The 27,286-nt window shown below is 38.4% G+C and overlaps 1 protein-coding gene across 1 annotated transcript in view; it reads right to left on the bottom strand.

Annotated features, from left to right (window-relative positions):
• Nucleotides 1-6,390: 6,390 nt before the first annotated feature.
• hycc2 (hyccin PI4KA lipid kinase complex subunit 2) overlaps nt 6,391-27,286 on the bottom strand; it is a 52,327-nt gene continuing 31,431 nt past the window's right edge. The window contains exons 8-13 of the mRNA XM_052148836.1: nt 22,823-22,938; nt 22,480-22,575; nt 22,084-22,200; nt 19,315-19,402; nt 19,059-19,215; nt 6,391-8,101 (exon numbers count right to left, since the gene is read on the bottom strand). Coding sequence (XP_052004796.1) covers nt 7,557-8,101; nt 19,059-19,215; nt 19,315-19,402; nt 22,084-22,200; nt 22,480-22,575; nt 22,823-22,938 — 1,119 coding nt within the window. The 3' untranslated portion in view covers nt 6,391-7,556. The remainder of the gene's footprint in view (nt 8,102-19,058; nt 19,216-19,314; nt 19,403-22,083; nt 22,201-22,479; nt 22,576-22,822; nt 22,939-27,286) is intronic.

Genomic DNA, 27,286 nt, shown 5'->3' with positions numbered 1-27,286 from the left:
GAAAAGCAAAGTTCTGGGTTACAGTGATGCTCTTACAATAGAAGTCAATAGGGGCCAATCAGTAACCGTATAGCCACAAGACATAAACAAAATGAATGTTAACATGATTTTAGTGTGATAAAATCACTTACTAAACTTTTCTGTGTAAAGTTATAGCCAATTTAGCCATGAAGACATTACGCTGTAAACCCTAAAACGACTGTAAAAATAACTCAAATAATACACAAGTTTTAACAGAACAATTAATTTAAATGTTTTTATAAAATTATAAGCTTCACAGTTCTGCTTTTATGCCCTCCAAAGATTTGCCATATTCACTTCCATTGTAAGTGTCTCACTGTAACCTCCATGTTTTCCACGAGGGACGAGACAAATAATATTTTTTTTTTTGTGGTAATCAACATTATATAACAAATGCTGTCGATTGAGCTTAACTTGTACTGAACACTGAATAATCCTTTAAAATAAATAAATGTGCAAATGCTTAAAGCACACAATATAATTGATTGATTGTGATTGAAAACGAGCCTGTGAAGGATTGACATACAGTCAGTTCAATTTATTGCACTGGTCACGTGCAATTTACCTAATTACAAATTTGTTTTCAATGCTTGTGTTTTTTTTAAGAGATACATTTTCAATGTTTCATTATCTTAACAACCAAACACCATGGAACCTACACTGCCCTGCAAAAGAGAAACACAGTCTTGCAACATACAGTATCATTTCAGTGTTGTCGTATTTAAAACATGTTGCCTTTGTAGGGCAGCACACAACACTATAACATATTGAACATGCTGTATGTCTATATTGTTTGTCTAAATCGAACCAAATCGTGAGATGAGTGGACATCATGGTAGTATTTGTTGTACTGCCTTTAATTTATTGTGATGATAAAAAAAAGAAAATAAAATAAAATAAATCATTGTCCAAGGACAGGATGATTTTCATTACTGTATTATAGATTGTGATATTTGCATTACAGCAATGAGAATTGAGGGAAATTATAATGCAAATTATGTCATAATGAAAATGTTTTAACGGTCATAAAAATAGGATTAAACTGTGGCAAGTTGAACTGACTTTTAATCATGTGCCGGATATCTATAATCCAATTCTTGATATCAGTAATTAGGTTTGCACTAAAAAAAAAATATTAATTCTTGATATAAAACAAAATTACACAATTACTCATGGAAATTTCAACTCTGTACTTAGAAAAATTATAATTCTTGATCTCAATAATCATATTGTTACTAGTGCAAATGTCCATTCCAGATAACAACAATTGAATTATAACTAGTAAAAAGTTTTTACTAGTTGTAAATTAAATGGTCCAGGAAAAAAAAAAAAAGTAGTAATTATTTATATAAAAAGTAAAAATGTTTTATGAGTAAGTAGTACATACAGCACCCTCCATAAGTATTTGGACAGTGAGACAATTTTCCTAATTTTGTTGGAATCTGTACGCCACCACAATAGATTTGATGTAATAAATAACTGAAGTGAAGACTGTCAGCTTTAATTTGAAGGGATTTACATATACATTGGGAGATCTATACACTGACCCCCCTTTTCAGGGGTTCAAAAGTAATTGGACAGTCAACTGAGAAGCTGTTGCATGACCAGGTGTGGGCTGTTTAATTAATAAAAAAATTAAGCCATTAAAAATCTGGAGCTGTGGGGAGTTGCATGGCGCCATGCAAGGGTTGGACTTGTGAAATGCGAAATATGCACACTTTGCTAATTTTTTATACTTTTTATGTAACTGTTCTATGAAGACAATATGTCAAAGAATTAAAAATCCTCAGAATCTGGAGACATTAAAAGACACTTACGTGCTCAAACTGATACCCCAGACAGTGCCGCAGACCGTGGACTCAGATTGGACAGTACGGTTGGACAGATTTAGTGTCAAATGTCGAGCATGTCGGCAATGCTGGCGAAGGTTGTAGCTGACTTGGAAGATCTTGCCGTTTATACGTCGATCGATCACTGCCATGGAGATGATATTCTCTGAGTTGAGTTGCGGATGTTGAGAATTGGATCGATTATCTGGAGTCATCGGAGAGGGAATTAGCTGCAAACACGCTAGCGACCAAAATACACTTGGAACGCATTTGGGAAAAGTTGGAAGACTCAGAGAATCGTAGCAGGCGACACAATGTCTGAATTGTTGGAATTTGTGATAAAGAAAAAGGCAGAGATATGGTGAAATTAATAGATGAGCTCTTCCAGAGTCTGCTCGACATAACAGGCCATAAGTTTGAAATCGAGCGAGCTCACATGGTTCCAGCTCAGAGACCTGCTGAAGGAGATAGACCTTGATCAATTCTGGCCAAATTTCTGAGATCATCCAATAAAGATGTTGTGTTACGCAAGGCAAGGTGTAAAGGAAGGCTTTCTTGGAAGAACCTCATTTTCTTGTTCCCAGACTTTGCAAATTCGACAAGAGAGAAACATGATCGATTCAAGGAAATCAAGAAACACCTACATCAACGGAAGACCACTTTTGCACTAATGTTCCCAGCCAAATTGAGAATAGATAGTAAGGATGGCCGCAAAATATTTACATGCCCACAGAATGCAATGTCCTTCATAAAGTCCATGGATTGAGTAAGATATTGTGTGATAATGCCTATACAGCAGAGTAGACCTGACTCGGTGAACATTCACTTGTTTATCCAAGGAACTGAGTGCCGCCTTTGTTTCTTTTTGTGCTGGTTCCACATAACGTATTGGGTATGTTTTGTGGAGTAACACTCCTTCGGGAGAGTTTTTGGATGAATCTGCACATTCTCTGTTCTTATGCCTCCTATTGGTTGGAGTTTATTCTGTGGAATATTTCTTGCAAAACATTGGAGTGATTAGGGCATTTTTTTGCACTCATGTAACAGCCGAGTGAGCCTGATTCACTGAACATTCACTTGACTGTCTGAGGAAACTGGGTGCCATATTTGTTTCTTTTTGTGCTGGTTCTGCCTAATGGCTGGAGTTTGTTTTATACATTATTTTTTTTTGTTTGTGCTGTCACAAAATTTTTATAGAAACACCGGACTTGAGCAATCTGACAGCAAAGTTGTACACCTACAAGAGTCCCTGTGACATGGACTGTTTGAGTTTAGAAAGATGGATGCCAGTCGGTGCTGTCGTGCACAGGGTTAATAAACAAATTAGTTTTTTTTTCTGGGGGAAGCTCGGGGTTTGTTGCTCTAATGTTGGAATGTGGTCTTTGTAATTTTGTTTTTGACACACAATCTATTTTTTACAATATGTAAATATAAAATGTTAATATGAATGGATTGTCTCTCCCCACATGGAATGTGAATGGGTTGGGGCACCCCATAAAATGGAAGGCTATTTTTTTCTTAAACGTAAGAAACAGTACATTACACTGATAAGTAAACATCCACAATTTAAATGCCTCAAACAGATTAAAGATAAATTAGGAAGAGTCATTATTGTTTTAGCAGAAATCAAAGGGCAAAGGTCGATTTTGGCTAATATTTATGCACCTAACATTGAGGATCAGGGCTTTTTTATAGATCTTGATGGGATATTACAAGGCGCTGGCACCCCTCATGACATAATATTGGGAGGAGACTTTAATCTTTTGATGGACTCAGTCCTTGTTCATAGTAAAGCAAGAGTGTCAGCCCCCTACGACACTTCACATGTGTAAAAATCTTGGCGTTACAGATATTTGAAGACTTTTGAACCCATCTTGTAGGGACTATAAATTTGTTTCATCAGTCAATAAGATTTATTCTAGAACAGATTTATTTACTTTTTTACTTTGAAGTCCCTCATTTCATCTGTTGATTGCTCAATATGAAACATCTTATTCTCAGATCATGCCCTAGTGAATTTAGAGGTGCTGCCACATTCAGAGAAAAATAAATCAAATAGTTGGCACTTTAACGTATCCCGTATCCCATGTTCCAACAAATGTTAAAGTCTGAAATCAATGTTTATATGGAGACCAACTGATCTGTGGGCATGGCAGTTCTTAGGGGTCGGATCATACAGCTCTTTTGATAACATTAGGCGTTTCATCAATATTATGTGGTCAGTAGCCAACGATCATACTATGGTCACAGCCATCTAACACATTTGATATGGTAGAATGGGATTATCTTTTTAAGATTTTGGAAATCTAAAGGTTTGGAAATACTTTTATTTGATGAATTAAGTTACTTTATAGAAACCGAGTAGCGGCGTAACAAACAAATGGATTAATTTAAATGATTTTGCTCTGGATAGGGACACCCAGCAGGGTTGCCCTCTTTCTCCATTATAGTTCTGTCTTGCTCTGGAACCATCAGCAGCCGCGATAATAAAGGAGAATGATTTTCCAGGGGTGGTTGCGGGAGGTCTAAATCCAAAGCAAAATTGTCCAGTGTGTTTAATTTGGACATTTATTTAAATGTTGCCTCGAGCATATGGCTGAACCCAAAATTATGTATTTATAAGTCCCCTTTTTGCTGGTCAGAGTGGATCATAAGGGTGGTTACTACACTCAGTGACCTATATGAGAGTGGTGTGTTGAGATCCTTTGAAAATTTGGCTCAACATTTGGGGATTCCCAGATCTCAGTTCTGTAGGTATTTACAGCTGCACCACCTGCTCTGTATTGTTTTTGGGAGTAGTTTACACCCCCCTAAAGCTATATACTTATACTATGTATATAGCTACTCTGGAAGTGGTGATTACTGCTTTTGGAAAAGGTCATGAGTTATTAGTGTATTACTCCCTGCTAATTCATAGCTTTAACTTCTATCAAGAGATTATGTGAGAAAGACTTAAACTTGGTATTGGAGGAGGGAGTGTGGGCTAAGATTTTAAAAAACATCAAGTCTACATCTAGACATGCAAGGGTGCACCTTATGCAAATCAAGATTTTACATTGAGTCTATTGGACCCTATAGTGTATTTATTGGCTTGGTCTTCAAGACACACCCACCTGCTGGTTATGTCAATCAGAAGATGGAGACATAACCCATGTCTTTAAGGGGTGTGTTAAGATCTAAGAATTTTATGTGTGAGGTATTGGGCACTCAATTTTCTTTTCCCCCCAGACTCAGTATTTTAGGCGATGGGGCTGTCAGAGAATAAGAGAATAAGCACATAAAAAACTGGGTCCTAACTAGCGTTATGATCGCCAGACAGATAGTTTTAAGGGTATGGAAGTTGGCTGGAGTGCCCCCATTTCAGGAGTGGTGCTCTGAAATGGAAAGGGTGGAAGCTTTTGAAGAGGGGACATCCAGAAGACTGGGAAATTTAGAATTGTTTGTGGGGAAATGGGGCAAAAATGTTGTGTTTCTGGAGGGCTCTCGGGCTGGGACAGTGGAGAGAGAGGTGTAGTTGTTAATGTGTGATTAGATATTTATAATGTGTGATTATTATTTATATAGTACATTGTTAAAAAGGAACACACTGGTGCGCTCAGCAACACCTAAAGGTCTGGGCCTTTAGATGAACCTGTACCAGAACCATGGGAAGAGTATATGGAGAATGATCTAAGCATATCACATCACATGTAAACATGGTGGAGGCAGTGTTATGGCACATGATAGCTTACAGAATTCTAGGCTTTACACCATATGCTCAGTTTCAGCCAAATACTGCAAAACTGAGAGGATGACAGAAAAAAGTCTCTCAGGAAGTGTCCCAGCTGTTGGCCGCAAACAGCTACCACCGGACCTACCAACAGTGTAGGGAAAAGTAAAAAAAACAACTAATGTGACTACAGAACCATCAAGGAAAAACTTGTAAACTTCACTTTATTTAGTTGACCAGCTACTGGAAGCTTGATTCTAAAACAACCAGGCCAATTTATCTGTTACACTTGTGTAAAATCACCATGCAACAACTGCTTTATGCTGCACAATGAGCTAGTAGCTAATCGCTAGCGGTCGTGTTATTGTTTTGGTCAGTTTGTGTAGTGTTTAAGATGATGTCACGGCAGTAGAGGCGGCACAACTGATGAGCAGCCTATAATCCCAACCATGTTGAGATGGCACTAAAATGCAGTGGAAATGCAAGCTCAAAAACGTAAAGCGAGTATAGCTGAGGCGAGTCGAACCGTAACGTGCAGTGGAAAAGTGCCAATACTGTGAAAGCAAAAGAGCTTTTCAAGGCAAAAAAGTGATATATTCTTCAGTTGAGTAAGTCCCCTGACCTAAACCCAACTGAGCATACATTTTACTTCTTCAAGACAAAACTGAAAGCAGAAACACCTGCAAACAAGCAGCATCTTATGACAGCTGCAGTAAAGGCCTGGCAGAGCATCACTAGGGAGGGATCCCAGAATTTGGTGATGTGATGGGATCCAAGGATTTTCAACTTCAATCACATACTGATTATCATATCAAAATCCATTGTGGTGCCATACATAGCCAAATACTTATGGAGGGCACTATAGCTGATTTATAGCAAGAAATAAATAACAGATATCTGTAATTGCGTTTTTAACGACAGATCATTGTGGAAAAATCTACTAGTGAAAATTCTGTTACAGATATCAAGAATTAGCACCATCACTAGTGCAAACATAGTTATTCATATAAAATGAGCATTTTCACTAGTAGTAATTTCATTGTTGATGTCAAGAATTACCATTTTAACCAGTGAAAACTGAATTATAGATATCTTTATCTTTTTATCAAAAGGGCATGCGGTACTTGGACGTTTTTCGTGAGATTCTCCCTCACATCTACATATTGAAAAAACCCTCTAGTCTCTCTCTCAAACTGCCAATAACCACAAAGAAAAATATATATAAAAGAGAAAATGATGAGAATATAATTGTCAGATCATAAATAATAAATCATTGAGGCCAGCTGTATGTTCAAAAATGCAATAAACAAGTAGATCAAGATTACTAGCAGTAATAATAATAAATATTATGTAATAATAAAAAGGCTTCAGTTTCTATATCATAAACTGTTGAAACTCATAAACATAAAAGGATTGAAAGAGTCTTTGGAATGGAATTCAATGGAAAGTCCAAACAGTTGGCATAAAACGAACTTAAGACAAACGTCTGTTTCAGATTGCACATTCTCAAACGTCAAAGTGGAAGACAGTAATGCATTCTCATCTGTTTAGGTGAACTATGGATCATTATTGCTGATCGTTTATAAAATATAGACTATATGTGATTGCAGTAATATTATAATTCCCAAAATATTACAGCAGACCATAATTCCAAGAGTTCCAGCACAAATCATTAAGTGGAATGTTTGATTTTGGTCTGAGAGAAAGACAAACAGACAGAACTCCCACATGGAAAACTGTCTATTGGCATTCTGGCTTTTAAAGGAATATTCACCCAAAAATGTAAATACAGTCATGTACTCCATGTCACATGGACCTCCATGTCATTCTAAACCTTTATGACTTTCTTTTGTGGAACACAAAAGGTGAATTAAAGAATGACCACGCTGTTTCCACAGAAGACAATGTTATACGTGTTTGAAACGACAACAGATTTGCCATTTTTGGGTGAAATCTTTAGAGGTGACAGGCAGTCTAAGACATTAAAACAGGAGCTTCTACACCTGTGATATGATCTGCATGTTGAAACTGGGAGATCGTGACTGTTTGGTGAGCGGAGCTCCAGGAGAGAGAAGCTCTGTGTCGTCCGGCGGCGGTGAGTGCTTGTCCTGCAGACTGAGGTTTGAGTGTCTCTGAGTCGCCACACCAGAGCTCAATTGTGCACCCTGTGACCCGATTAACCCTGGATTGACTGTCACTGCCCAGCTTGCACTGGTGTTAATGCAGTCAAACGAGCTGGAGGTGGTGCTGGAGGCCCTGGCGAGGGGGGCGGAGCCAGCGGGGAGACTCAGCTCAATAGCGTTGAGCGTGACGGTGGTCGAATGAGGCGTTCTCCTCTGAGGGTCTGAAGACGCCTCCCGTTCACGCTCTCTCTCGACGGACAAGCGGTTCTTTTTCGAGCTGCTCCTGTGGCCGCCCATGCGTGGTGCTGTAGTCCCACGGAAACCGCTCGGTTGGCTGCTGCTGGACGCTCCGGATGAGAAGCCTTCATCAGGGTCATTGAGGTTGAAGGATTCTTCACCCCGGCTCATCCCATCCACATCTAACAGGACACAAGAATAGTGTCATCCATAGAGCATCACTGTCATTTCTGTTTGCAAATGAAACATTTTCTATACACTTCTGCCATTCTTAACCCTTAAATGGATGGGTGTTTTGACACATTACTACATACCTTGGGTCTTTAGCGACCCGGCACGCATATCACAAATGGATCTACAAAATGACCAAATAGTGTCACATTTGCGGAGCATGTTCAAGATATTTCTTCTACTGCACTCATTTGTGTTCTAACAAACAAAGCAATATATATTCTGTGATGGTAAACTTGTATAGATATAAAATAAGCATAAAAATAAGATTTTTAGAAGTGCAAATATTTACACTAATACATATCTCAGGTAAAGTTTTGGTAAAAAATACCTTTTTTTTTTTGTGTGGAAATTTTGAAAATGTAATGTTGGCTTGACAAAGGCACCATACTGTTATTCTACTGACTTTGTTTATGTGTTAAGTGGCCAAAGATCCCAGACACACATCGACATATCTGTTAAAACCTTATAAATTCAAGCTTTTTGGGGGTTAAGTGGGATAATGGTTGACAATGTGCATGTATATTATGCTTTGTTCTGTGTTATGTTTGAGAATCAACCAATAAAAATGTATAAAGATTATATACTGATGTTCAATTTTCAGATTGTCACACCAGCATTGTCTTGACAAATGTAGTTTGTCTAGTTTTTATTATTACAATATTCATGAGAGAGAAGTACCTCTAAGGTTAGATTTTTGTGAATACATTGAATGAAAGAGCAAAGGGACAAACAAAGACATTTTTTCACAGCCTTCTTTGCTCATTTTTACCAAGGGTGCTAATATTTTTGGCCACAACTGTAATAAGCCGACAACAGCCCTAAACGTTTTTCCTTTATCAGGGCAATGTCATAAAAGCATTTTTGTCCATTACCCTGATTTTGTTGCATGTAAACACCTTTACTGGCATTCTGACCGCCTTATCCAAAGTGTTATTCTAGCTCAACCAATGGCATGAGTTTGGGGGCGGTACTACCGGCTTGTCTGACTAATAACAGATGGGGTGGGGCAGAAAGAGTTTTTGGGATACTTGTTTGCAAGCAATTATTAATTCTGCCATTCTGTTTGGTGCTGCTAGAAGTGCAGAAATTATACCGTGCAGCTTTAAGTTCAATTACTGCCAATCACAAGGAAACAAAGTGTCATCAAGAGAGATGAAAGTTGATTGTGGACTCTTCATTTTCCTTACTGTTGACACCTCTTCTGACATTATTTGATATGACTAACCCATCCCATCAGTTCATTATAAGAGCTCAGTTGAGTTATGACTAATTTTAGCAAAGGTTGGCTAAACATTTTCACCATTACATTTAAATTATAATCGGAGCGCTCATGTGTGAGATCTGCGCTGGATGGAAAATAAATAAGCTGACATCCAGAATCAAATCAAACTATAACAGAGTAAACAATAAGCTTAGATCCATCAGTAATACTGTGTGATTTCATTGAGTGTGTATTAATCGCTTTTCCCTGATCAACTAAAGAGCTTTCAAACTAACTGCCGCTGACCTTTCACAGAACACTCGTTAACTGAAGCACTTTAATGAAACTCGGAATGATGAATTTACTCAATCTCTACCAGGAGACCTTTTTGAGTAGTCCTTTAGAGTCACTAAACACTACATTTGTCACAGTGTATTGTGAACGCAGAAATGGATCTGAGGAGTAAACAAAACTACTCACATAAACCGTCCTCTCTCTTATGTAGCACTGGCAACCAAAATATTTTGGGAAATCGGTTCTTTCGGACAGTTCATGTTAATGAACCGATTACAAGAAACAATTCATAAATAAATGTATTATTGGAACTCTGATTCATTTTAGTGAGTTCGTTCATTGAGACACTTTGTGAAAATAAACAAGTTCACATAATTAATTCACTTGAGCCCTGTGCAGCCTTAGTGGGACATTGCCTTCTTTTTTTTGAAGCAAAATATTTAGTTAATTGCTGCTGTTGATTTCGTAATGTTGCTAGTTAAAGCTGGAAACATTTCTACATTGACCGTCATTTCTAAATCATTTCAAGTATAACATGATGCTTTGAAAGAGAAAAGTCATGGGTTATTCATATTTTTTGGTTTTTCAAATATAATGTGCGATTGATTATAAGGCACACTGAAACTGATCGATACTACCATAAGTCATTTGATTCAAATTGAATTCCAAACTTACTGTGATGGGTGAAAATAATGTAATGCTTTAGGGGTTAATAATGATAAATATCAATTATTACACTTAGCAAGGTTTCAATAACATATTATTGTTGATTGGGTTCAAGTCAATTAATCACAACGTCTATAGCGATTATGGCCCTGATGAATAAGGCTTGAGGTGGGAAAATATAATTTCTTAAAAGTTCAGCAGTAACTTTTGTAAATTAACTGATAACATTTATTTTTACGTTTTCGGGCACAAATGGCAGTTTTATGCGAATGACCCTGATAGAGACCCTTTCTTTTGTTACAGAATAACACTGAACACAGGCAAAACATTGAAACAAACCGAACGTAAAGAACATAAAGGAAGAGAGCTGTGAAATCCACTCAGAAGTCACGAGAGTCTCTAGAGAGAAAAACCAACAGATTCATACACATTAACACATTCAAAGAAAGATCACAGTAGTACATGCATGCAAAAAAGTTCAAGCAAAACGTGAGCTATTTGAGGGTAAGGGTTTGAGTTTGTCAAGGATAGATGGGAGGGCATGCACATGTTTACTACACTTGCACTCATGCTCCCTTGATTACACTAAAGATTCATAGTACAGAGTACACAAATACCAAATCCATCATATTCCCACATTATCTCCATGAGTAATCATTAGTTCAAGTGTGACATGTAGAAGCATGTTTGTGTGCGTTTAAATGTAAAAGTTCATTAAAAAGTGAAAATTCTGTTATTTACTAATCCTTGTGTCATTCCAAAACTGTATGATGTTATATTTGCTGTTGAACACAAATTTTTTTTTTTTTTAAAAACACCATAATATTATCAAGTCAAACAATAACGTGAGGAACAGACCCAAATGCAAGTTTTGAAATTGGCAATTTTCAGTAAAAAAATATAATACAATTAAAATTCAGCCCATTTCTCACATAAAGCTTTGTTGAGGGCACAAATGTAATAAATAGTCCTAAATATAATTGTGGCATGGGGACGTGGTCATGTGTCCGTCTCGGGGGGAGAGAGAGAGAGAGAGAGAGCGTGGCAAGGCTTAATTAGCCTAATAAGGGACCGGCTGTGCAGCATCAACATTTAGTCCTTAAAGTGGAGAGAAAAAAGGCCCTAAAATGTAATTAAGTGACCTAAATGTAAAAATTTTACTTGCAAATGTAATAAACACCCTTAATAAAATTAGTTTTAGGAACAGTTATTATATTTATGCTCTCTGCAGCCTTTATATGTCTTCATAGGACTTAAAATGTAACAAACAGTACACTTATGATACTTTTTTGTGTTTTTATTAAGAGTTTGGTCACTATGAACTCATTGTATGGAAAACAGCTGCATGAAGATTCATATGAAATTTACCTAGTTTTTCCACTAATAATAATAAAACAAAAAACAACAGCATTTGGGTTTGGAACACCACAAGATTAAGTAATAATGACAGAATTTTGACTTTTGGGTGAACAATTCCTTTAAATAACACCTTAGCTTTGCTCAAAATAGACTTGAAGGTGCTAACGGCCAGAATGTCGGTGTGGTGCGAGTTTGAGCGCATAGTCTTCCCATGCACATGCTGTGAGTCAGGGAAAAGCAACGGTGTAGAGTCAGCATCTCTCTCACTCACTGAGCGTGCTAATCATACTGACAGCAGAGATGCATGTCGGATGCCATACTCTTACTCTGGGAAAAATAAGGTCATTACATATAACATGACAAATATGAGTACAGGAACTCATAAGATGCTCTGGCTTTAAAAGACAAGATGGGGCAGCAGCAATGAGAAATGAAATGGACAATCTAAATATGTTTCCATTAACATCAAATAGGGCTGGGCGATATAGCAAATAAATTGTTACAATTTTGGAGACTTTCGACAATATTCAATACAATGCATATCTCAATATTTTGTAGTGTCTGCTAAGTGACTAAGACTCTGATTTACTAAAGATTTGCGTGCAAAAGCATGAGCAAACTTGATATCAAGTGCAAGAACGGTCCGTGCTGATCTACTAACAGTCTCCTGAGGATTGCGTCTTTCAGATGTGCAAAATAGCACACCTTGAAAATTATTGTTTCCTCATAATAAATATGTAATTTAGAGACATGCCTTCAAATGCACATAATACAGGGGTGTCGATGCAAATGACAGAAATTGTACCCGCAAAGTGATTTATTAAGTTTGAAAATCATTTCAGAAATGGAAACTTCAAGAGCAAATTAATATGAAAGGCAGGTGTTCATTTGATTCGTGCTGTGCATCCTGCCGTCATTGTGTCAAAACAGAGACTTTGAGAAAGGAGAATACACAGAACACCCATTGATGTGAAATGGAATTATTTTCACATTAAAAACATTCAGTCATTTTAGAACTCAGTATGATATTGTTAAATGTTTTAAGTGGTGGTTGTGTCCAGCGCTTGATCAAAGTGGGCACGGGTACACAGATGTTCTCTCCCGTGAGCCTGCATGTCTCTCTCGAGTGAAACTAACATATTAACGGTTTGAAATTAAGATTTTATTTTAGTATACACCAGTGATGCGATGGCTTAATGTATACATATTATATTTTGTTCTTTGTGAATTAAAAATTTAAGAGAGTAGTGTCATACACAAGTATTCTCAGCAACTACTTTTACACTACTGCATAAATCAATATTTATATTGGTAAATGCCATATTATTTTGAATAATAAAATACACACATACATGCAGCCAAATGTTTGGAATAATGTAAAGATTTCGCTCTTATGGAATAAATTGGTACTTTTATTCACCAAAGTGGCATTCAACTGATCACAATATATAGTCAGGACATTAATAATGTGAAAATTACTATTAAAAAAAAAAATAATTAAACTACTTCATAGAATTCTCATCAAAAAATCCTCCATGTGCAGCAATTACAGATCCTTGACATTCTAACTGCCAGTTTGTCCAGATACTCAGGTGACATTTCACCCCACACTTCCTGTAGCACTTGCCATAGATGTGACTGTCTTGTCGGGCACTTCTCACGCACCTTACAGTCAATCTGATCCCACAAAACTCAATGGGGTTAAGATCCATAACAGTCTTTTCCAATTATCGGTTGTACAATGTCTGTGTTTCTTTGCCCACTTTAACCTTTTCCTTTAGATTTTCTATTTCAAAAGTGTTTTTTTCTTTGCAATTCTTCCCATAATGCCTGCACCCCTGAGCCTTCTCTTTACTGTTGTACATGAAACTGGTGTTGAGTGGGTAGAATTCAATGAAGCTGTCAGCTGAGGACATGTGAGGCATCTATTTCTCAAACTAGAGACTCTGATGTTCTTATCCTCTTGTTTAGTTGTACATCTGGCCTTCCACATCTCTTTCTGTCCTTGTTAGAGTCAGCTGTCCTTTGTCTTTGAAGACTGAAGTGTACACCTTTGTATGAAATCTTCAGTTTTTTGGCAATTTCAAGCATTGTATAGCCTTCATTCCTCAAAACAATGACTGCCTGACGAGTTTCTGTAGAAATCTGTTTCTTTTTGTTTCCATTTTCCATCCTAAACGTAACCTTAAGACATGCCAGTCTATCACATACTGTGCCAACTCAAAAACAAACACAAAGACAACATTAAGCTTCATTTAATGAGCCAAATATCTTTCAACTGTGTTTGATATAATGGCAAGTGATTTTCTAGTACCAAATGATCAATTTAGCATGATTACTCAAGGATAAGGTGTTGTAGTGATGGCTGCTGGAAATGGGGCCTGTCTAGATTTGATTAAAAAATACTTTTTTTCAAATAGTAACGTTGCTGATTTTTACATCAGTAATGTCCTGACTGTACTTTGTGATCAGTTGAATGCCACTTTGGGGAATTAAAGTACCAATTTCCTTCCGAAACAGCAAAATCTGATCATTATTCCAAACTTTTGGCCGCCAGTGTATATATTTATTATTTAGTGAGAGCTGTACTGTTAGTGAACATGCATTACCACACATAAAAGCATCCTTTTGGAGGGTGTGTCCATTGTCCAACAAATTTGCACGTGTAACTATTGGCACAGTTTTTTTGTAAATCACAAGCGAAACCGAATAAATTGAGCACCGAAAGTTGAGCACAATAGATGTGTGTATGTGCTCCATCATGCACATTAACAAAGTATTTCATGTTTTATTTCAAATGTTTAAAAAACTTCCTGGTTAATTTGTCATTACCACAACACTGTACAGCTTGAATATTAGGCCTATTTAATTTAGTATATACATAAATTAAAAGATATATTTTAAACAGGTTTTAAATGAATGTATGTTGTACCTAAGATCCAGTAGTAAATACAAATAATTTACAGATTTCATGTTACTTCCAAACATCACAATCTGGAAAAAAAGAATGAAAAAACTGTGTCTATCAAACCATTTCTCTCTACTGCAACACTTTGGCTGCCTTTTCGAAACACAATTTTAGTGAAATAAAGACTTCTCTTGGTGATGCATCATGCAAGTTCAACTGCATACTTGTCACCTCACATTTGTCTCTAAAAATGTTGTAGTTGTGTCTATATGACCTGTTTCTTACACTTTGCATTCTCAACACCGCTAATGATGCTAAATATGAAAGACAATGGATTAATGATTAACCTTGATGACTTAGTTTTTATAAACCTTTGATAGAATAATTTTTGCTCACTTGTTAAGGGTGCCCCTATAATTATTATTATAGTTTTTATATTAGGTCATGTCATTACATTATCATTACCAAAACATTTTTATACTCATTGTGGTCCTGAAAAGCTATGATTATAGTAATGATAAAATATTTGGTTATCGAGGTTGAAAAACAACAACAACATCTGCTTTAAAGTTATGCAGAAGCCTAACGTTATGAGGAGGGATATGTAAAATAATATTATTACTACAGTGTATCCGGAAAGTATTCACAGCGCTTCACTTTTTCCACATTTTGTTTTGTTACAGCCGTATTCCATAATGGATTAAATTAATTATTTTCCTCAAAATTCTATGAACAATACCCCATAATGACAGCGTGAAAGAAGTTTGTTTGAAATCTTTGTAAATTTATTAAAAATAAAAAAGAGAAAATCACATGTACATAAGTATTCACACCCTTTGCTCAATACTTTGTTGAAGCACCTTTGGCACTGATTACAGCCTCAAGTCTTTTTGTGTATGATGTTACAAGCTTGGCACACCTATTTTTGGGCAGTTTCTCCCATTCTTCTTTGCAGGACCTCTCAAGCTCCATCAGGTTGGATGGGGAGCGTCGGTGCACACCCATTTTCAGATCTCTCCAGAGATGTTCAATCGGGTTCAAGTCTGGTCTCTGGCTGGGCCACACAAGGACATTCACAGAGTTGTCCCGTAGCCACTCCTTTGTTATCTTTGCTGTGTGCTTGGGGTCATTGTCCTGTTAGAAGATGAACCTTCGCCCCAGTCTGAGGTCCAGAGTGCTCTGGATCAGGTTTTCATCAAGGATGTCTCTGTACATTGCTGCATTCATCTTTCCCTCGATACTGACTAGTCTCCCAGTTCCTGCCGCTGAAAAACATCCTCACAGCATGATGCTGCCACCACAATGCTTCACTGTAGGGATGGTATTGTCCAGGTGATGAGCGGTGCCTGGTTTCCTCCAGACATGACGCTTGCCATTCAGGCCAAAGAGTTCAATGTTTGCTTCATCAGACCAGAGAATTTTGTTTCTCATGGTCCGAGAATCCTTCTGGTGCCTTCTGGCAAACTCCAGGCAGGCTGTCATGTACCTTTTACTGAGGAGTGGCTTCCGTCTGGCCACTCTACCATACAGGCCTGATTGGTGGAGTGCTGCAGAGATGGTTGTTCTTCTGGAAGGTTCTCCTCTCTCCACAGAGAAATGCTGGAGCTCTGTCAGTGTGACCATCGGGTTTTTGGTCACCTCCCTGACTAAGGCCCTTCTCCCCCGATCACTCAGTTTGGCCGCGCGACCAGCTCTAGGAAGAGTCCTGGTGGTTCTAAACTTCTTCCATTAACGGATAATGGAGGCCAATGTGCTCATTGGGACCTTCAATGCTGCAGACATTTTTCTGTACCCTTCCCCAGATCTGTGCCTCGATACAATCCTGTCTTGGAGGTCTACAGACAATTCCTTGGACTTCATGGCTCGGTTTGTGCTCTGACATGCACTGTTAACTGTGGGTCCTTATATAGACAGGTGTGTGCCTTTCCAAATCATGTCCAATCAACTGAATTTATCACAGGTGGACTCCAATCAAGTTGTAGAAACATCAAGGATGATCAGTGGAAACAGGATGCACCTGAGCTCAATTTTGAGTGTCATGGCAAAGGGTTTGAATACATATGTACATGTGATTTATTTTTTCCCCCCGTTTTTTATTTTTAATAAATTTGCAAAGATTTCAAACAAACGTTTTCATGTTGTCATTATGGGGTATTGTTTGTAGAATTTTTAGGATAATAATGAATTTAATCCATTTTGGAATAAGACTGTAACAACAAAATGTGGAAAAAGTGAAGCGCTGTGAATACTTTCCGGATGCACTTTATGTTCTATATACTATCTCTATGTATTTAGCCCATACTATAGTTTAAAGGAGATAAAGTTCAGACTGAATGTGCAAATGTATTAATGCTCTTTGATGTGCTTTTTCTGTATGTCATCCTTGTTGTCTGATCCTTATTTTTTTTTGTAAAGCGACATTGAGTCTAAGGAGCTATATACATAAAACATATGATTATTTTTATGTATTAACATCCATGCACATTTTAAACCGTTTTGAGTGCAACTAAGATTAAGTATATGGTGCATGAAGCAGTCGACTGTTGTGGGTTTTTAAGGGATATTTACCAATTTATATGTGTGAGAGAATGGAATAGAGAGTCTCCGCATACTCAACACTGAAACATTTACAAATAACGTAAGAATTTAGACAAGAACATTTTTACAAAAAATTATTACTAAATGCCAAATCAGAACATTTATCTTAAATTTGGTTGGTGTGTTTCAGTAATGAGATCCTGTAAATTGATTATTTCTAACCAACTTTGAATATCCTCTCCTAAATGTTGACAAGTGCAGTTCAAAATACTGAGCTCCCCAGATTTTTGGTCAAGGTTTCTTTGTGTTGCAGTAATGAGAATATTTCTGGACATGCTGGAAGCATTAGACTTAATGTTTTATCTTCCAAAACTAAAGAAAATCATTAGCATAAAACAACAACAAAGCACACTAAGTGCGATCTGAATCAAATCTCAAGAAACGTATTTACTAAACACTAAATATGAAAAATGCCACGCTGGCACTTCAGTGAACATTTATGGAACTTTGACTCAAACAAATAGTTGAATATTGAACCAAGTCTAATAACACGCTCTTTGGGAAAATTAACGGCCAAATAATAAGCTCAACATAAGCACCAAAATATTCACTATGATGCTTAATTCTAATATTTGGATTTTAGAAAAGTCTTTGTTCATGCAACACCGTCAATGAGAACATTTCAACGGAATGATAACCGTCCGTTTTAAAACCAAGGTATATTGTGAAACCTTGAAACCGTTGCATCCCTAATCCTGACTCTAAAGTGAATATTTGATGTATTGCCCAGCCCTACCCTCAATATGACAGTATAACTGCAATGAAAAACCCTTTGAGCATGCTCAGTCAGTGACAACGCCTGAGATGAAATGACATCAGCTCAAGAATGAAACTGGAGTTGATGCAGATGCACCTAATCTTCACCCAAACCCTACTTTATGTCCTCGTTCAGCACAACACACTTTCATGAGGACCGGGGGGGTTGGGGGTTCTAGCTGGTGCATTCTGGGAAAGTAGAGGAACCCAAAGGGGAGTTAGGCCATTAGGTGAGTCAAGGGGAAACCCCGCCCCCATAATCTGACTCCACCCCCTGCCTACCCTCAGGTGTGACTGTGAGACTGCCCCTCCCTCCTCGTTCAGGATTGGCTGCTGGCTCCTGGGGGGCGTGCCGACTGGGGCAGATGGTGAGGCTGAATTCTGCATCGCTTGAGAAGTCAAAACAATCTGGGATGTGACACAACAGGGGAAATGTGCTCCTTAGTGCCCGTGCCCTACAGTAGCATAGTGCATCATCTTCCTACAGTGTGCTGTACACCACACAAGAACATAAAGACGACAGCGAAAGAACAAACGCTAGAACATAAACCTCAACAATGAACACAAGATACAGTTTGGAAAGATAATAGGGGATTCATTTCACATCACTGCAAGACAAAATTGAAATGGTTTGCAATCATTTTGTGTTTGTCATTCCCAGCATCAAAATCCAGTGAAGGAATCAGTGAAAAAGACTGTAATCTTTAATCAAATACATGCCATTAAAGGGGTCATATCATAAACGTTTATTTTATTTCAGTTTTGAAATAAAACAGCTTGATCATACTGTTACCTTCAGATCTCCAGTCTAGAAAGAGCATTTATTGAGACTAAACTGCAAAAACTTGAATAAGCACCTTAAATTAAAATTCATATTTTGGCAGCATTTTTTTTTTTGCAAAATATTTAGAGTTTTTGCTTTATGTATTTTCAGTTATATGCAAAACACAGTAGCACTTGACTAATGGAGCACCGTCACGTTCTGTGAGGGCACAATAATAATGAATATATAAAAAGAAAAGACTTCTGCTGTAATCCAGTAAGAATCTTCCTATCAGCACGTCTCTCGTTGAATGCAAATCTACAGTGAGTCAGGGCTGATGTAGATGTGTGTTGAGCTCACCCTCTCTCCTCCAGCGCAGTCTGCGGATGGACGCAGCAGTGATGGTGCAGTGAGAGATTCGGCTGATGGTGGGCGTCACCTCCAGCTGCAGGATCTTCCTCCCCTGCGATGCGTCTGGTGCGCTGTCCGGTAATGAGCTCTTCATAGCATTGCCGAGCTGAATGGCACAGACACATTGAGAGTTACCCAGCTTCACCAGCAGCAGACTGTATAACACAAACACACAATCAGGAAACGGTGAGTGTTTGAATCGTACCAGCAGTGGCTCCGAGTACAGCTCCAGTTGAGCTCGGTACAGAATGTCATCCAGAGCCTCTCTGCCTGCATCCCACTCCCCATTATATCTGTCACAAACACATACATGCTAGTCAGACTAACATATCACAGCAGTTCTATAGTTCTACAGATGGTGGTGGGGTCTGGGGATGTTAAATCGACAATTTAAAGGATAGAAACCAATAATAATAGTGATATTATTGTACTGCATCTATAAGTGCAATTACCAATAATCTTGAAATCCTGTCTCATTGAAATGTACGTTTGAAAGTAAAGCATTCATTTTGAGATGGGATGCAGATGTACTGATATATTAATATGTCTCTGGTATACCAATTTAAATAATCTACGGTTTCTAACCATGTGTTTATGCGGTTAGCAACAATAACATTACAATCAAAAATATATGACAAGTAAATGTTTAAACCAGTGGATTTCTGTTGCAGGATGCAGGTTAATCCACCATTTAACTATTTTTGACATCCGTTTGAGCTCACAGCTGATTGGTCAGCTTCTGCGCGTGAAGCCGTTGCCGCACATCCCGTCCATAATTGAGACTTCTTGTCTGGCTCAAGGCTTTCCAGCATATGTCAGTTTCCAAGGTGTTGCCCTGGCCTCCAAATTCCTCAGATCTGTGGCAACTCCATCTTGCAACTTGTAGGGCTTCAAGGATCTGGGGGGACATTGAGTTAGGGGACATTTACCAGGAGGAGCAGGCTGAAGAGGGTGCTGTTCCATTGGCAGTCTAAAGTCCAGAGTCAAAGCCTTGATGCAGGCAGCTATTGGTAGCCACTGCAGTGAAGAAAAAAAAGAGGAGGGTGATGGGAGTCCTTGTTGGTTGATTTTCCAAATGCACCACCTCTTTCTGGACACACAGAAGCTTGCTTAATCACGCTAGCTGGGAGACCAGCCAACAGAGAATTTAAGTAGCTTAGTCTTGAAATGACGAGAGCTTGGACCAGGAGCTGCATAAACTTGCATGACAGGGTGGTTGACAAGTGGCCAGTTAAGTTGGTCATCAAATGGCAATCCCATATTCCTGGCTGTAATGGTTAGCATAAGTGAAGTTGAACAAAGATAAATGGAGAGGTTGTGGTCAACAGACAGGTTGGTTGGATCACAGAGTTCTGTCTTGGCAAGGTTGACTTGAAGATGGTGTTTCTTCATCCAGGCCAGGATCTCAAAAGGCAGGCTGATCCGAGTGGGGTGGGGTCGTCAGGCTGGAAAGATAGGTACAGCTGTGTATCATCTGTATAGCAGTGGTAGATAAACAATGTGCCGTTATGATCGGTTCAAATAATGACAAGAGTAGGGGTCCAAGCAATGATACCGGAGGAACAACTGTGGTTGGCTCATATAACTTGGACACCTCTCTTCTCCAGGAGACTTTAAAGGATCTGCCTGTGAGTTACGACTCAAACCAGACAAGGGCAATTCCCCTTATGCCCAGGAGGATCTGATGGTTCTCTGTGTCAAAGGAAGCATACCATTCAAATAGGATGAGGACTGATGATCTGGATTGGAGGGCAGTCTCTGTGGAACGTCCTTTTTCAAACTGTGGCAGATCACTTAAGTCAGTTAACACAGGGCACCAGTGGTCTTGTTAAGACCATGCCTTTGGTGGATTTGAGCTGTTTTGGCACCACATGAAGGACCAACAATATATTAGGCAGGTGGTCACAATGTTTTGGCTCATCACTGATGATCTGCAGAATTTGGAGCCCAGGGCAACACCTTGAATTCTTCGTCATGTTTCTCAAACCATTCTTGAACAAAGTGAGCAGTGTGGCAGGGCACATTATCCTGCTGAAAGAGGCCACAGCCATTAGGGAATACCACTGCCATGAAGGGGTGTATCTGGTCTGCAATGATGTTCAGATATTGGGCAAACATAAAATTGATGTCCACATGAATACCCGGAACAGGAGTTTCCCAGCACAACCTTGCTCAGACCATCAAACTCCCTCCATCGTCTTGTCTTCTTGAGTGCTCATAATGTTTTGGCTCATGTCCATCTAGGACAATAAATGATAGCTTGGTCCATAATTCATGGAGGTTTAGGCTTTAAACCACTTCATTCTGCTTTTTACTTGCTCTTATGAAAAATCACCATAGGTCTTGCATAATAACTGCAACTTCAGCCAGAAAAAATATTTAAAGTGATTAATTGGAAACTGTGTTTCTTGTAGTCTAGTTTTCACTGAGAATTTCATAAAGAGGCTTTTACATGTCTGTACCTCTGGTCTGATTACTAACCCTCTCTCAAGTTACTACAACTCCTTTAGATTGTGGATTCGAAACATGGTTTTGTTCAGTCCTGCAGTGGGATTAAACTAAAGATGATAGACTGAAATTCATGAATCTGAGGTTATTAAAAACCTCACACAACCACACGCACAGTCATACCTGACAAAAACAAACAAACTAATATACATAACAAAAAAACCTGAATATCCCAAGTAAAAGAATGTTTGTTAGTGTATTGCTCACTATTAAAAAAAGTCCACTCTCTTGTCTCTATAATACTATGGTCCCTAGACCAGGTCGGGTCCCTTCTTCTATGCAAGTCAACAGGATTTTTATCATGCATTAGTATTAGCAAAATACTAATACAGTAATTGTTAGTTTTGCTCAAATCACTAACCACAATTATGAGCAATAGTGACAGATTTTTGATGCACTGAACTAATATCTTCTGGAAACCCTTAAGTGTTGCATCAATATTGAAATGAGGATGCGAGTTACTTACATAGCATGATAGACAGCGGTAAGCATCTGCACCATGAACTCTGGATCTAACAGCACGCGGATGCAGGGAGCACTCCACGCCTTCTGCTGCTGCCGCGGAAACCCGCACACACACAGACTAATACATGGCACACGAGTTAAACACGTCACACTCGACTGACATTATTATAATTGATTTACAGAGACTGAAGAACAAAATCTGGGTTAAAGTCAAAATGAAACACCATCCACAACACAATTTTACTTGGAACAGATTGGATGGAGAAAAGGGAATGTTCCACATTAGAATTAGACTGAATGCATGTCTGCTGTACTTCTCATTAAACACACCTGTCTACATTCATATCTCACACTAATGTCTCTCTCTTCTATCAGTGAGACAGAAATGAGATCTCACCGTGAACTCATTCTGCAGACAGACTGGTATGATGATGGCGGCATGAAGACCAATGCTGAGTTATAACACAACATCAGGAAACATAACACCTCAAACCTGCAAACATTCAAAACACAATAACTGTACCTGCACCAGGATATTCATTAGCAGTAGGTGCAATGTTTGTGTGAGTGTGTGTGTAAAAAGCTATATTTTGGTAACAAATTTGTACCCCGAAGAGAGCTAAATCAGAAAAAATCTCCTTTGTGACATTTTGGGACATCCAGCTTTGGAGAAACTATCTATTGATAAATAAAAATAAATAAATATGAAATGCCCTCACTGAGATTGTGTACGTGTATACCTGTTCTGTGCAGTGAAGGTTTCTCTCTGAGGGTGTAGACCACTGTAGATCACTCTGATCAGGCCATGTTGACATAGAGCTCCCTCAGTCAAAGCCATAGAGCCAAGACAAGACGGCTAAACCCACACATATACACACGGTCAGAAATTATTAAAATATATAATGAATATTACTCATAGCAGTCCATTAACACATTATATTTGTTTATACAAACATTTTATTTGAGACAGAATTGGGGAATAATGTGGCTGTATAACTGTGCAGAACGTAAAATACAGGAATGATTATATGACTATATTTTGAAGAATAGATGAAAGAAAATCATCCTAGTAGAAGAGGTGACCAAGAATCCAATGGTCACTCTGGTTGAGCTCCAGAGATCATGTGTGGAGATGGCAGAAACTTGCAAAAGGACAACCATCACTGCAACACTCCACCCATCTGGGCTTTATTGCAGAGTGGCCAGAGAGAAGCCTCTCCTCAGTGCAAGACACAAATAAAGCACCTTAAGGACTCTCAGATTGTGAGAAACAAGATTCCCTGTTTGGCCTCAATTCCAAGCATCATGTCTGGAGGAAACCAGGCACCGCTCATCACCTCTGCAATATCATCCTAACGCTGAAGCGTGGTGGTGGTAGCATCATGCTGTGGAGGTGTTTTCAGTGGCGGGGACTAGTCAGGCTTGAAGGAAAACTAAACGCAGCAAAATACAGAGATATCCTTAATGAAAATCTGGTCCAGAGCGCTCAGGATCTCAGAATAGACCGAAGGTTCACATTCCAACAGGAAAATGACCCGAAGCACACAGCCAAGACAATGTAAGAGTGGCTTAAGGACAACTCTGTGAATGTCCTTGAGTGGCCCAGGCAGAGACCGGACACGTACACATTCGAAGATCTCTGGAGACACCTGAAAATGGCTTTCCACCAATGGTACCAATCCAACCCTACATTCAGATGTGAATGTAATAAACAAAACAAATCCAGGTGTGCAACGCTTGTCACATCATACCCCAAAAGACTTGAGGCTGTAATAAGCTGCCAAAGGTGCTTCAACTAAGTACAGAGTTAAGGGTCTGAATACTTATGTCAATATGAAACCCCAGTCCCCTCTTTTTGATATTAAAATGTTTATTTATTCTTATGTGAATTATGGAATAAACAGAACATATACATACAGAATCAACTTATCCCCCTGCCCTCAACAAATATCCCTGTGGTCAAAGCCTCAATTACAACATGCACAAATATAAGCAAACAAACAAAAACAAAATATTTGAGAACATAAAAATATAAAAATCAACAAAGAGAAAAGGGTTCCACAAAGATTAGAATTTACAATTACCACCACAATTCTGTTTCTCTCCACATGGTCCTCAATGAGAGACCTCCAGAAAGGCCAAATACATGTCTCACTCCTTGCATACGTGTCTATTTTGCCAAGCTGTTAATATGACATCTTTTCAAATGCCGCCACCCTACTCAATTTAGTGAACCATTCTTGAAATGAGGGAGCGTCAATTGACTTCCATCCTCTAAAAATTATATGTCTGTCAATCATTAACTAGTTTGGACCCAGCTTTTTATATATTTATCACCTACTTTAAGAATGGTCCCATCACCCAAGTGATGGGGCAGAATGAAATGTGAGTCTCTAAAACCTCACAGATATAATTCTGGACTCTTACCCATATTTCTTGACTCTTAACACAGAACCACACAGCATGGGCCATGTCTCCATCCTCCAACTGACATCACCAGCAGATAGATGTGTTTTTTAAACCAAGCCTAAACAATATAGAGTGAGTCCAAACAGTAGAAACTAGGCAAAATCAGGCGTACCCTTGCATCTCTAGACATAGTATTAATATTTCTTTTAATCCTTTCCCCCTCCCCCATCCTCCAATACCAAGTTCAAATCTCTTTACCATTACCTCTTAAGAGCTGTTAAGGCCCCGTCACCAAGACTCTGAATCAATGAGGAATAATGCACTGATGCTTCATGCCCCTTTCCAAAGGCTGGGAGCACCATACAGTGGTTGTCTGCAGCTTTATGTGGCCGTGTACTAACACTAAATATAGTACAAAGTAGATGGCGCAACTGTAAATACATGAAAAATTGAGACATCGGAATCCCAAATTGCTGTTATATTTTCAAATGACCTCAAAGCTCTGTTTTCATACAGGTCAACAAGTGACCCCTCTCTAACCATTCTTTCCAGCAAAAGGGGGACTTGTTAATACATAATTTTGGGTTAAGCCATATATTTGAGGAAACATTTAGGCAAGTATGAGAAATTAACATGCAAGAAGCCTTTGTCCATACTGAAGTGTGAAACAATGGAATGCATTTTCACTTCTCTAGGCAATTTAGAAAAATTTGCAAAGGTGAGATTGGGGCAAAGACTGCTTGTTCAATGTTGTACCAGGGAGGGGCTCTCTCAGGTGGAATAGACCAATGGCCCAGGTATATAAGACTAAAATCATAGTAATAAAACAACATTTTGGGGAGGCCTAAACCTCCTTTGTCAATTGGTCAATGTAAGAATTGACCTTCCCTGCCATAGACAGATGTAGTCAATAAAAGTAATTAGCTTTTTTGTGACAGGATAATTCATTTAGTTGTCTTTAACTTTGTGCTTTGAATGGCCAAAATTGTTAAACAAATTTATACTCAAATTTATACTCATCAGAAATTCAGTTTAAAATTAACATGTATCGCAATACATGTACCTTGATACATATCGTGACGTTGTTGGTGATACATATCTCTACTACCCATGATCCTGAGGGGGAAAATGCACCAATCAGAGAATTGCATCCAACAAAGTGCACCAAAAGAGCTGTGCAGCGCCCCCTCTCATGACGCACTGTGAATGACGCAATTGAGTCGGTCTAATACTCCCAGTCTACTTTTATGTTTGTATCAGAATATATAATTTGCAACAGAATTCAAATATATTGTTTCTAAACTTAACAACTTTCAATCAATAGTTTTAGATTTTTCCATGCTTCATGGGATTAAAGATGTTACATACACAGTCTTGATCCTTTGTCTTTTTGTTAGATTTTCAAATACATTTGACTTCAAATCAAAGTTTGTAATAGTGTGAACAGCCTCGGAGCTGGTTTGTTTGGTTCATGGCCTTTCTTCCTGTACTTATAAAGTCAAGACAGCTGAAAAATTGGCTGGGCACTATTGCACTCTGTGAAAGCAATCTAGTTCTTAATCAATGTCCTTAACTCAAGAGCATATCTTCTAATACTAAGCAAATAACATGGAATAAAACATAGTTATCGTGCAGTACAATGGTATTACAATCTGCTTTCATCACTTTAAAATGGTACCCACAGAGAAGATAAGGCTGTCTGTACATTTGATACTAATGAGTATTAAATAAAATGCAGTAACTGGGTTTACAGAAAAATGACACAAAGACACTGATACTGTTCAGTTAATATGAGGGAGAAACATTTATACTGTCCAAGAGTAGTTATTAAAATCAATTAATAATAGATAATTAAAATCAAAAACTATTAAATGTAGAAAGTTTAGCTCTGGGAGTTTGAGAAAAACATGACATAAAAAGCCATTATAGATGGCCAATTACAGTGCATCCGGAAAGTATTCACAGCGCTTCACTTTTTCCACATTTTGTTGTTACAGTCTTATTCCAAAATTGATTAAATTCATTATTATCCTAAAAATTCTACAAACAATACCCCATAATGACAGAGTGAAAGAAGTTTGTTTGAAATCTTGGTAAATTTATTAAAAAAACAAAATTAAAAAAAAAAAAAAAAAAATCACATGTACATAAGTATTCACACCCTTTGCCATGATACTCAAAATTGAGCTCAGGTGCATCTTGTTTCCACTGATCATCCTTGAGATGCTTCTACAACTTGATTGGAGTCCACATGTGATAAATTCAGTTGATTGGACATGATTTTGGAAAGGTCCCACAGTTAACAGTGCATGTCAGAGCACAAACCAAGCCATGAAGTCCAAGGAAGGCACAGATCTGGGGAAGGGTACAGAAAAATGTCTGCAGCATTGAAGGTTCCAATGAGCACAGTGGCCTCTGTCATCTGTAAATGGAAGTTTGGAACCACCAGGACTCTTCTGAGCTGGCCGCCCGGCCAAACTGAGTGATCAGGGGAGAAGGGCCTTAGTCAGGAAGGTGACCAAGAACCCGATGGTCACTCTGACAGAGCTCCAGCATTTCTCAATCAGGCCTGTATGGTGGAGTGGTCAGACGGAAGCCACTCCTCAGTAAAAGGCACATGACCACCCGCCTGGAGTTTGCCAAAAGACACCTGAAGGACTCTCAGACCATGAGAAACAAAATTCTCTGGTGTGATGAAACAAACATTGAACTCTTTGGCCTGAATGGCAAGCGTCATGTCTGAAGGAAACCAGGCACCGCTCATCACCTGGACAATACCATCCCTACAGTGAAGC

Source organism: Xyrauchen texanus, chromosome 18 (assembly GCF_025860055.1).
Source record: "Xyrauchen texanus isolate HMW12.3.18 chromosome 18, RBS_HiC_50CHRs, whole genome shotgun sequence".
In the NCBI taxonomy this organism is placed as follows: Eukaryota; Metazoa; Chordata; class Actinopteri; order Cypriniformes; family Catostomidae; genus Xyrauchen; species Xyrauchen texanus.
This window is presented reverse-complemented; position numbering and strand designations above follow the sequence as displayed.